At 40.1% G+C, this 12,790-nt stretch overlaps 1 protein-coding gene across 1 annotated transcript in view; it reads right to left on the bottom strand.

Moving 5' to 3' along the window:
- Positions 1 to 8,782, bottom strand: part of LOC131573579 (stabilin-2-like) — a 72,633-nt gene extending 63,851 nt beyond the window's left edge. The window contains exons 1-5 of the mRNA XM_058827658.1: positions 8,500 to 8,782; positions 6,164 to 6,297; positions 5,220 to 5,335; positions 1,179 to 1,264; positions 310 to 379 (exon numbers count right to left, since the gene is read on the bottom strand). Of these exons, the coding sequence (XP_058683641.1) occupies positions 310 to 379; positions 1,179 to 1,264; positions 5,220 to 5,335; positions 6,164 to 6,297; positions 8,500 to 8,583 (490 nt within the window). The 5' untranslated portion in view covers positions 8,584 to 8,782. The remainder of the gene's footprint in view (positions 1 to 309; positions 380 to 1,178; positions 1,265 to 5,219; positions 5,336 to 6,163; positions 6,298 to 8,499) is intronic.
- Positions 8,783 to 12,790: the final 4,008 nt, after the last annotated feature.

Raw genomic sequence — 12,790 nt, 5'->3', positions numbered from 1 at the left:
AGCTTTAATTGATCCTTCAGACTTCTACTTCTGACAGATATATGGCTAATCATCAAATGAATCACCCAAACCCAAAAACTAAAGTAAACACACCCTTTTCCACACTTTTGACAGAATTGTATCTCTCCCTGGCACAAAATAGAGCGAAGAGCTCACTTTCCTTTCCCCATTGTGCTCTCTAAGGCAGACAGCAGCTCCTACTGGGAACTCTTTAGGCCCTCTACCCATTTCACTTTGTTTTCTTACAGTCTGAATACAGCTTTCACTCCCTTCTTTTCCCCAGTCAAATAAAGCAAGTTGAAACTCTACCTGATGTGCAGTCAGGACCGAATAAATTGTCTTCAGCACATTTTTCACAGGCTGTCCCACCAAACCCTTTCTGTGGATTACACAATGGAAATAAAAACTTAAAGTTTCTCATCTACCTCTATACAGATAGATATATACTTAGCAGGCTGAAAGCAGCACCTTTTGCTGCCAAGAGAAAATAACATGGCAATTTCAATCAGTAGCTACCAAATTCTGAAGAACTTTGTCTTTTGAACAATCTTGCCCCCACATATTTTTTAAAAAGAAGTTTTAGTTCTTCAAATCAGATGTTCTGAATATCAAGGTAAAAATAAAGTACAGTAATCAAGCCTAAAGTTGAAATCAGGCTTACAATTGTTGGATTGTATTTTCTGGCTACTTCTACCTCTGTCTCTTTTTCACATGTCCCCAGAAGAGGACTTATGATGTAAAGTAAAGATGAACCCGTTGTGGGGGAGGTAGAAAAGACTAATTTTAATTGTTTCTGTTTTCCTGAGGTTAAGCACTACACTTTGCACTCTCAGCAAAGGAACAATGTGTGGAGAGTATAGCCCTATGCATAAGTACTTTCTATTTAGGGCAAAAAGTCACAATTAATAGCACAATGAAAAAAAATAGAGGAACTCAGAACACCTGTCTCAGGAAGGTAAAATGAAAGAACTTAATAATTCCACCTGAACATGCTTAAATCTGGAGAAATAATAGTGTGAAGATTAATGCAATCCAAGCAAAAAAAAGAACTCCAAGCTGATCATCACTGCTGTTTCTGGAATACTTTCCTTTAATGTATTTATACAGTAGAACATTCATCACTCCTTAGGACAGCTTACATGCTGTATATAATTTTTCATTTAAAAGAAGGGACGTACCTGACATGCGCATGTTCCGTTCCCAGTTATGCCCTGTGAGCAGTGGCCTCTCCCATTGCATGGTGAAGCAGCCCCTCCTGGACAGGCTGGAAATGACAATGTTTAAGCCATCAGTCACCTTGCTCTGACCCTTGTGCTCCCCTTGGCAGCTGCAGGGTTTTGGGCCAAGCAGGGACTCTGGGGGACAGCTGCTGTTTTGTAGCTGCCTGAATCTCTTCACTGGAATCTTAGCAGAGACCATCACCCTCTCTTGTCTGGAAACTCAGGCTAGTGACTGTAGTCAAAGGATTGAACAAAAAAATAATTCTCTTATTCTGAAGTACCATTTGGTTTGGTTCTTGCTGATCCACCTCTGTCTGCCACACCCTAAGCTGTTGGTTTCCTGGTACAAGTGCAGCTTGCCTGACCGCTCCCGTGCGTTGATACAACTCTGATGGATTGATAATTTCCCCTCAGGATTTTATTTGATGCTAAGTTAGAGTTTAATAAGCCTTTTTAATCCCCACCAAAAATTGCATTTGCTGTCTGGGAAATTTTCCTTTTCCCTGTTACCTTCATAAGACTGTGATAATTTATTCAAACAATCCTGGAAATTTAAATATCTAGATATCTCACAACCAAATCCTGTTCAAAAGGCTGTGGTCACTAATCAAGCTTATTTGCCAAAGGTGCGTTATACTCTTTAGTGCCTCTGGTGCTAAAACTATGGCTACAGGCAGTGGTGTGTATATATATAAGGTGAGACAGTCTCAACAAAAACCCCAGCCAGCAGGATGAGATAAGAAAAAATTGCCATATTTATAATAAAAATAGTCCTATTTTTTTGTATGAAAGGCTTCAAGATACAAATTTTTACCGAAAGACTGCCTACAGAAAATGTATATTACAGTGTTTTTCAGTCAGATCATTCTGTCAGGTTTTCTCTCCTATAGGGATACCCTTATTTTTCACAGTTGTCCTACCCTTCCTTGGAAATGATGTATTAACTCTCTTCCATAAGCCTTTCCTTCCTGGAATTAGGATTCCCATTAGGTACCATAATTTTGATGCAGATGGTAGCTAAATGTATCATACTCCCATTGGCCTGCCAGGTACTCTGCTGTACATTACTAGTGAGATTTATTGCTTATAAAGAGTCTCAGAGTTTGTTCTGTGTGGGTGGAGATGGGCAGCACCGGATTCGTGCTCCCCCTCCGTAAGTTAGTCCTGATTTAGAGTATTTAATTAATGGGGAAGTTTTAGCAAAAATTAATTTGATTTGGATAGAGTGATGAGCAAATAAGTAGATGTGCATATGTGTACACTTAATTCCAGTAAAAGCTTTGGCTTTAAACCTGTCTGTTAGTATTTCTTAATTTATTCCCTAAGGTAGACTGAGGTCTATGGTATCTGTGTAAGCTTCTTTTGAAAAAACAATGAGCTTAAGATGAAAATTTTAGTGCTGTTTATCTCATACACCCTGAAATAATAAGATGTTTTAAGAATTTATGTTAAATAACTATAATTGAGGGAAAGTAGTAAATAAATATACTTTAATCTTTCAAGTGGCTTTTAGTGAACCTTGTTTTCTGGCTACCATATGAAAGCTAAATCCTATCTTTAGGACTAATGGAAACTGTTTAATATTTGCACAGAATGGAAAATAATTTATTTGCACTGATGCTTATATTGAATGTGCAAGGATAGAGAAAACTCAGAGTTCATAGTGTAATTCCTAGGAAAAGTTACTTTTAAATTATTGACAAAGCAGGTTTGGGTTTTTTGTTTTGGTTTGGTTTTTTTTGCTGCTGGCATTCATTGCACTTGCCCTTGTCTTCACTACATCTTGTCTCTTGTTTTGAAACCAGGACCAAGGGACAGCTTTATCAGAAGCTGGGTAAATTACCATACTGTTGAACAAGTTTGGCCAGGCAGATAAAATGCTTTCTGCAGCCAGCCATGCCACAGGAGGCAGTGCTGGGACACTAGAGCAGAGCTGGCACAGTCACCTGCTGCCACCCCGGGGAGAAGAGAGACCTTTGCTTTTATTGAGGATGCTTTTTGACAAGCAGTAAGAAAGAGATGCTCTTGCTTATCTCTTAACAGCTGTCAGAGTGTGAAGGCCAAATCTCTAAATCTAGGCCAAAAGAACCGAATTCTATCAGCATTTTTTTCCCTTCATGGACTTGAATTCAGCACTTAAATTCCTAACTTTCCTGTTATCAAATAGAACCTCTTTGAATCTCTTTGCTTGACTCCCTGTGAGGCTGAAGCAGTGAGTAGTACTTGAAAAGAAGTATTTTGAACCATATCATTTGGTAGCATTAAATTTAATATCTTTCCTCTTGGCCTTTATTTTTTCTTTTAACATTTCCCCCTCTTTATTCTTACAGTCCTTTTTACTCAGCTGGTCATGCCATACACCTTTCAGTTGTTACCCAGGCTTTTCTTCAGAGCCATGGAAATATTTGCCCAGAGTGAGAACCTCTGCTGGGGTAGGGAGCAGCTCCTGCTGCACCTGAGATCCACCAGCTGTAGTACCTGTGGCTGGGTGATACTGGCAGTGTTGAAAGGCTGTGCTCTTCCCCACTGGACCTTTTCTGACCCTTTTCTCTTTTGACTTTATGACTTTTTACAGAGTGTGAGCTGGTGTGCAGCTGGATGACTTGGTGTGCTTCATGGGGAGGGAATGTGACAAAAGATCTTTCATTCACACTGTGTGTTTCAACATGTGCTATCATTTAAGGAAGTCAGAGTTCAATTTAAGACCTGATTTTGTCCTTGCCATCAGATGCTAAATGTGAAGTAAACCTCTAGTCAGGGATTTTTGTCCTGCCTCAGGAAGGACCGTCTTTCCTCCAAATATTTCAACTTGTGCTGTGTTCTATTACAGAGGTTGAGATAACATAGAGATAACAATTTTTTTTTTCCTTCCAAATGAAAGCAGAAACAATGCTGAGACCTTGGCTCTTTGCTTTTTGGGGTCAGGAAGTTTGTCCAAAGGAAGAGAAGGCTTCCTTGCCTTTGCAGTCTCCTTCACACAGTGGTGCAGGCAGGACTCTGACTCTGGGGCATGGGACTCTGCTCTCTCCAGAAATACTGATGCCCCTTGTGTGTCTACCCTGATTTTGGGATGATGAGGTAGATTTGGTGGTGGGGTGGTAAACCACCCCACAAGTCACTCAGAAGACATAAGCACACACTACACACTCAACTCTTTGCCTGTCTTTTCTCTTGAAGTTGCTGTGAGCTGCAGTTGGACTGCTTTCCTTTAGTGGATAAATTGCTGCTGGTATTTAAATAATAGCTTTGGCTAAAATTATATGTTTTTAAAATCTATTTTGTGGACAAAGGACTTCACAGACATTGAAACAGACCTCGAGGCCATTAACTAAAGGAGGAAATGCTCTGGCTGGGCAGGGAAACTTCCTCTGTGGGTCTGGATGCCCATCTTGGTAGCCTGAGATTTGATGTATTTGTGGAGATGCTGAAAAGCTTTTCCTGAGGAAGGGGCAGCAGGAGGGGAGGCACTCCTGATTCTCTTGCTTCAGTAATGGCCTTCAGCATTCATGGGCAGTTCAAGAAACTGTCTCAAGTTGAGCTGAAAGAAAAGATCCTCCCTGCATCATAAAGTCAAGAATTAAAGAGATTTGGAAATATTTCAGATGCAGATTAGGGTGGTTTTGACCTAAAATGAAACATTTAAATTTGTGGTTTGAAAATCTTAATATTTAAAATCCATTTTAGGGATCCTCCTGAATGAAATCATTTTGCAGGCATTGAATGTAATTATTTGTTTTGAAAATCCCAAGATCTAGGAGGCTTTCTGTGGCTCTTTAAATTTTTCTATGATTTTTACTTTTTAAATTAAAATTTGAATACCTGTTTTTTCTTCAAATCCCCTAAATTTTAGCTGAAAACTGCTGTTTATTTCTACTTTTATAACAAGCTCCGAGAAGCAAACTTCTCACAGCAGTAGTTTCTGAAAAGAAGAAAAGTTGCTGCTTTATTTCTGTTCAAATTCTATAAGAAAATCAATTCCCAAAGCCCAAAACAACTTACCCATGCAGTCTTGGCCCCAGTGTCCCTGGCAGCACTCAGGGTGTTCAAATTCCTTCACACAACGATGCCGACAGCCCGGAAAAGAAAGTGTGTGTGTTTTAATTTCCAGGTAGTACCTGTGGAAAAGAAGTTAGAGCTGCTTTAAAGTACTTAAAGCCTCCTGTGGGGAAAAATGAAATTCTTAAGTTATTCTTCTCTTTTTGGTGTCAGACAAGAGCATTTTAAGCTTGGTTGCATTGCTCTACCTTTTCTTCTTCTTCATTAAAACATACATTGAAAGTCGAGGTCTAAAAAGATCCTTGGAGCTGTTTCTTTTGAACAATGTATTTATCTTCCCACTCCAGCCTAAATGCAGCACATTTCTCTAAGTTTTGATTTGAAACAGTATTTAAAAACTTGTTTAATATCAAGATTCTTTAAATGCTATTTAAGTTCAAAATAGTTGCATTTTCTCTAAAATAGTTAATTTTTCTTTAAAACACTGCTTCTTTCTTTCCAATTGGAATGGCAAGATGTCAAACTGGTTTTGAGATATCTCTTCCTGCCCTTCACCCCCACAACTCACTGATCTAGAAATGTGAAAAATAGATTATTTATATGATATATAAGATTAAACATAAGTATAATACAGTAATATATATTTATCATATATTTTATATAATTTATATCAAATGTGGAGAATAAATATAGAAGAGATTCTGTGATCCTATTCAAGAGAAAATCTGTTAGATCACCAGTAGCAATGTTTATTTTCCTCTTATATCACTTGCTGTTTAACTTCAAGCATCAAATACCCTGAATGTGGCTTGAGCTCTGGAGATGGTGAAGCTGATGTAAATGTTCCAGAAGAAAACTGCATAAACTAGAGAATTTTTTATATGTGTTAACGTTTTCTAATGACTAGAGAACAATATTCATGAGAAAAGCTCTGCCAGAGGAGATACCTGCAGTCCGGTGTCCCAGTCCCGTTGGTAATTCTGGTGTAACCAGCAGGGCACTGGGTGTCAAGGTTTAAAGAGCAAGGTACACATTTGGTTTTCATTCTAATGAGCAGCTTTTGATCACATTGCTTCTTCATCTGCAATAGGAGAAGAATAATTAACAACAAGGAAAAACACTACCACGAGTGACATTGCTCAAAAATGGCAAGTTTAACTCAGCTTTGTTCTCACTCACAGCTTTTTTCTGTTCAGCAGGAGCTCCATTTTTTGGAGTTACACTAGGTAATAGACTATATATTAGTGCTTTACAGAAGCTTTGTCTGCACAAAATATGTCCAACCACTGCAGGATAAACCCTTCTAAGTGTAATATTTTTCCCAAGAGTGCTTTATCAACAAATACTGAGTTTGTCAGACTTAAAAGCCAGGTTACAGAGACAGCATCGTCCTACGGAGTGTTAGTTCCAAAGATGCTGACAAGTGCCTTCCCCACTCAAAGGCAAAATTAAACAAGGTGTGGAGGAGGCAAAATTAAATCAGCACCACTGTACTGATCTAAAGGCTGCTATTTTCAAATTGGTGTCAAAGAATGACATCTTGCTTTGAGTTAAAGGTGGAGGTTTTGAGTCTGACCCCACCAGAGCACACTGGGAAGAGCAGCCTCATTTTTTTTTTAAACCTGTTTTTATGTGTCTATTTTAAAGCAGTAAGTCTTTGCTGAACTGCATCTAATGTTGGCTTCATCTTCTTTCTTCCTGGTATTTGTAGAAGTGAGTTCATCATTCATAAATGGTGAGAAATGACCTAATTCAGAATATGTTTTTTAAAAACCGGCAAGATAACCCTGTGCAGTCCAGAGAGTCCTGGACCTTCTGGGCACTTCTGGGATGCTGCAGCCTCTGTGGAATCTCACAGCTGGTCTGGGTGGGTACCCTGGCACCTTGGGCAGGATCTCTACATGTCCCATGGTGGTCCTGGATGAAGCCCTCACTCAGCAGTTTCTCCCCTTGACAGCTGGACATTTCAGCAGCACAATTTGTCACAGACAAAGTTTATCACAGACTCCAATAAGGAGATTTAGCTGCATAACCTCAGGGCCACTGTATGTGATTGCCATCACCCACATATAAACACACTTCAAAATTTATTTAGTTGCCAAATTTTAGTCTTCATTAGTGCACTGGTGAAATCTGGTCTGGGTAACACTGAAATATTTGGGTAGTGAAACCTTTTTGTTGTGTAGATGCTTTTCAGGTGTCTTTGAAGTAAAAATGTGACCTTTTCCCAGATGTGGGTATAATGTGGATACAGCTTGAAAAGACATTTGGTTGCTATCAGAAAAGGCACCCCACAAAATTTCATTTTAGAACAATAAAATTCATTGAGTGTTTTGAAAAGGAAAAATTTAAATAAAAATAGCTTATGCCCTTTCTCTGCCACCAGCTGTAAAACACTATTTGTTTTGGAATGGTAACATTTTATTTCCACTTTGTCCAAATTCCTCATTTTCCCTTTTTGCTTTTAGAGAAAAATGGAAGAAAGTTGACTTTTTAGTGTCTCTTCTTTTAGTGCCTCTTCTTTTACTGTTTTTTTTTTTTAAGAAGAAAGATGACTTTTACATATTTCCCAGTAATTTTTGTGCATTTCAATGTATGTTTCCATTTAAAAACTGCAACCAACAAACAACAATAGCAACAAAACACCTGTCTTCCTTTTCCCCCGTCTAATTTCTCTCTGTCCTTTTCTTTTCTCTTCTAAATCTGCTTTGCCTCTCTACAAAGGTGGTGAAAACAGATGTTGTGAAATACCACAGATTCATAGTATTTGTACATGACAAATGTACCACTTCCCCTAAGGTCTACAAACCCTTTAAATATGTTTATAACTTTGTGTTATTACTCTAAATAGTTCAATTCCTTCGATTTTTATTCCTTACCTGTCTAAATTTTTTTTTAGATTTTCTTCCTTTTAGTTAGTAGGAACAGATAATTTTCACTATAGAAAAAACTTCTGTTTTCATCTTCTGACTTACCAGAAATCCCAAGCAATTTCTTTTGCTAAATGCATCATTTACAGTATTTTTCCACATATGCCAGTTTTAGACACTTTTTCTGTGTGCTCATTTTACATCATTTGAGCCAAATTCTCATGCAGAATAAACAGATGCATTTCTGTTATTTCAGAGGTCTGAATTACAGATCTCTTAGGTTATAATTCATAAGCAGTGACTGTTAAATTGTTTTTTTCTGCTGTAAGATACAGTATCTGATAAATGTTCTCTCTATAAAGCAGAGTAATACAAGCAAATAAAAATCCATTATGTAAAAAGCTGCTTCTTACCTCATCTTGGACTTGTGATGTCAAACATAGTTTCATTGCAACCAAAAAAGCAAAAAAGAATAAAAACTCTGGGCTCTTTTCCATTGTGAGCTGGACTTTTTTCTTTCAGAGTTGTCCAAGCATGAAAACTCAATTCTGATGTAAAATGATTGTTAGAGGTGCTGTTTCTTCTGCATTCTCAGGCAAATACTTCTAACAGGACTCTTGTCTTCCCCAAGGTAAATGAGTGTAGGATAAGGCATACAGAGCTTGCCCAGGCAGGAGAGATTCCAAAATGCAGGGTATTTGCTGAAAGTTTTCACTGGAAAGCTGAATAAAGCCTCCCCACTGAATGACAGGATATCCTGATGGGCCTCTGATCATTTATTCCTCTCTCTGGAGCTGTTGATAGTACAAAACCAAGGACACTGAACTGTTATGACAGAAGATGATTTCTTCTTTTAGGTGAACATGGATAGGGGGCTGGAGTAGCTACTGTGCTTCTTGTTATTACAGTTATTTAATTGATCTAAGGGAGAGCAAAGGATCTCTGGAAGTTGGCTTATCAGCCCTTAATCAACATAAGGATAGGTCACCCCAATGTGGTTCTGGGAAAAATACTACAGATTTTATCTCAGGAGGGCAAAAGAACATCTTCCACATTTGGTTAGCTAGATGAAAAGGGGCACATTTCCCCCACCCCCTTGGATATGCTTGGCAGAGATGAATACTCAGATTTGCCAAAACTATTTTGATTTTGCCATTTTGATTTGCCAAAAGCAAGACTTTTCTTTTTTTCTCAGAGTTTTTCAGCTCATTTCTAGTGCTGCTCTTTGCCACTGCTCTGGTCAGTCTTGTAAGGGTAGGCTCTGTCATGTCTCAAATACCCAATAGTGTGGCAACCTCCAGTTTGTCAGCTTTGCCTGGTCCCCTTGACATTAGAATTTTCTCTGCCATTAGAAGGTGCTCCTTAAGGGTGTCTTAATACAAAGCTGTGCTTCGTAACACCTTATCTTTAACTCTGTGTGGTTTTCCTAAAGAACTGAGTGGTGATAAGCATATAATGTACAAATCTATCTACTTTTGTTATATGCTCTAACTGCAAAATTGCTGGAGCAGACAGGGCAAGGTGTTTCCTGTGCATCATCAGATCCTGTTCCTTTCCCTATAGGATGAGGAAAGTAAATAATTCCTTGTTTATGCAGACATGATAGCAGCCAGGGTTGTGATGGACATGCTGACAGTAGGTGTGTTCCTAAGAAGGGCTGTTTCTTTTTTCTGAGGTCAAGGTTTCACGTTACTTTGGCTTTGCTGCAATGTACAATCTAGCCTGGTGGAAGGGATGGCTCAGGTTTTACTCCAGAAGCAGAATCCTGGAGGATCTCCTCTTCCGTGTGGTGATAGCCCATGGCCACATCCCATTCCTTGTGGAATGTTTGGGATGTTTGGGAGTGAAACTTACTCTCCCTCTTCTGCAGGAACCCCTTGTGGGAGTGTGGGCAGAGTGGCTGCCTGGACAGGGTCTGTGTCACATGGGCAAAGCACATCTGGCTGGTCCCTGTGTGGGTGCTGGCAGGAGCTGACAGCTTCTTCAGCAGCTTGAGGTCAGCTGGGTCTCTTGCCTGTTACCACTTCAGGCAGGGCAGTGGTGAAAGGAGCTGTAAATCAAGCACGTCCCTTTCCTGTCCTGTAGGCTGAGATAAAAAGTAACAGCATCAGCTCTCTTGTTATCTACTCTTGCCTCTTGCATAGGCATTTGTGTGAAGTAAACTCTTTTCCCCTTTCCTTCCTCTCCCTTCTCATCAGAGCATGGTCTCCTCACTGACTGCTACAATGTCTGCTTTCCTTGTTCCAGAGGGACCAGCCACCCTTTCCTCCTGTTGGTGATGGGCATTTTCCTTCTTCATGGGGGTTACAGACTGTGCCAGGCTCTGACTACAGCTCTACCTGGCCGGCTCCTGCACCACTTTGGGCAGAAATTTGGGCTAAAAGATCACCTGGCACACAAGGTGGGGCTCCCTGGGCCCTTGGGGGTGAGAAGGTGTCACCTCAGTGCTTGATGCAGCCTGTGCAGTGTGGCAGGGTGTCTGCCACCAGCCAGGGAGCTGGCTTCCTGAGAACTGGGGTCAATTTGGCATGGGGAGCCCAGCCAAGCCTCCCTGCTCAGATGCCCTGTGTCTCAGCTGCTAGACACCCTTGTACCTCTGAAAACTTTCGGGTTGCAAGCAGTCTGGTGAAAAAGTTTATTAGGAGTTACTGTGTGTGCTTTAATACTGCAAATACCATGTGCTGGGGCATTCCCTCCTGTGTGTCAGAGTCTTGCTCTGCTCTCTCATTCCTGGACTGGATGCTCCTACTTTAGGCAATTGTGAACTAGTTGTCCTTTTACTTTCTTCATCCACCTATGGCCTCTCCCTAAGTTACTGCTTCTGTTTTTGTGCTGTAAATGTTAACCAACCAGAGAAAACGTGACAGCTAATTTATGTAGATGTTTTTGAAAACAGTATTTGTGCTTATTTCAGAGTGACAAGGAGGTATTTACTCTTTCTCAGAGCCAGGTTCATGAGGTCAGTTCAAAAGTAAATCAAAATCAGCAGAGATACAGACATGATGGTTGCAGCACTTGCTTTACTCTACATAGTTTTGATGACCACACAATTTCCTGCATTTTAAACATTTTTAATTGAATATTGATCATATAGCTTGCATTGTATATTGTTCCCTTTAACTTTCAGAATGTGAAGCTCCCTCAACCAGAGGTGACTGAACTTCACATGATGAGGTCTCAGAAACTCATACAAAGCTCAGACATTTCACAATCATATTGCCAGAGCACCATTTCAGAGGAAGAAATAAGAAATAAACAAGGCTACTTTGAAAGAAAGCACTCACTACAGCCTGAACATTTGTGAGCTCTGCATGATGAAAGCTGGTACTGCTTTCCTGGTATGTTCTACCCTACTTGCAGCTCAGCTCCTCTCCCAGGGGTGCAGCCTATTTAGTGAAATCTTAGAGAGTGTCAAGGGTGAGGGTAGTATTGAGCTAAATTTGATATTCTTGGTAATTTGGAAGTAAGCAGAAGAAAATCAATGAATTATTGTTTTTTTACTGCATGTGGCTTCTGTTTTAGAGCCAGTCACAGCAGGAAAACTGTCACAGGGGTGTTTGAATACAGTTGGAGGCTCCACATGTCTGAGGGAAGTCACTTTGCTCTTTGTTTGGAAACTGGCTGAAGCACCTTGCAGAGGGGTAGAGAAATATAAAATGTGTTCCTAAGAAGAAAGCTTCCTAGGGGGAGGGAGTCTTTGGCTCTGCCGAGAGAAACTCTGAATGCTAATTGTAGGTGGGAGGAAGGGGGGTACAAACCCTCAAGTTGCCTAGGAGGAGGCTTGGGGAAAGGAGGGGGGAATATTTGGGAAATACTGCCTTTGATTAACACAGACTTAATTGGAACATAACAAAGAGATATAAAAAAAAAAAAGGGTTTGGCAAGTTAAATCTTTCCTGTGCCATACATCTGAGGAAGCCAACGGTGGCCTACAGAGAGCCTGAATGGGCAATGTGGAATATGCCAGGGGTGTGTAATTTTATCTGTGGGGTTATGACAGCCATCATTTTGAAACATGGTGACTATCAGAACTAATTAATTCTCCAAGCCCAGAGGATGCATTAAGATGGAGCTGCAGCTGGTATGCTGAGGAATGCCGTGCACCCGGCAGAGGCCATCGCTTTTATCCATGTTAATGAGGGAGAAGGCACAGACAGCTGATCTAAACCCCAATGCACTCACAATGCATACAGCTGATGGCAATGCAGACTGCCAGGCAAGGGGTGGTCTTAGCCATAGATTAGATCCTCATAGTGGCCTCTTCAGCTTTCTTTCTTTCCCTTCTGGTGTTTTTTTTTTTCTTTCTCTTTTTTTTTTTTTTTTGTTGTTTTTTTTTTTTGTGTTCTCAAAAGAGTCTTTCAGCTGGTGAAATTGTAAACAAAAGGCATTCTAGCTGAAGCTGTGGTGAGAGGGCTTTGCAAGGGAGCCGTGAAGAGAGTGGTGTGTGTGGTGCTAACTTGGACAATGATATTTACCACAAGTTTTCAGGGCAGGATTGAGTTGGAGAGCTGTAAGACTGAGCTTAGAACCAGTATCATGCTCCAAAATCGAATGACCACAAAATCAGGAGCTGCTCACAGGTACCTCTGCTACCCTTTCATGTTATTTATAATTGCATGTGGCTTAAAAAAATGGAAGTCATCCTCAAGGAATAGGTAAAGTCCCAGGTCATCTATGTTCTGTAGAATACAGGATTTATCGATA

This window comes from Poecile atricapillus, chromosome Z (genome assembly GCF_030490865.1).
Source record: "Poecile atricapillus isolate bPoeAtr1 chromosome Z, bPoeAtr1.hap1, whole genome shotgun sequence".
NCBI lineage: Eukaryota > Metazoa > Chordata > Aves > Passeriformes > Paridae > Poecile > Poecile atricapillus.
The sequence above is the reverse complement of the archived record's forward strand: the minus strand, read 5'-3'. Positions and strand labels throughout refer to the sequence as shown.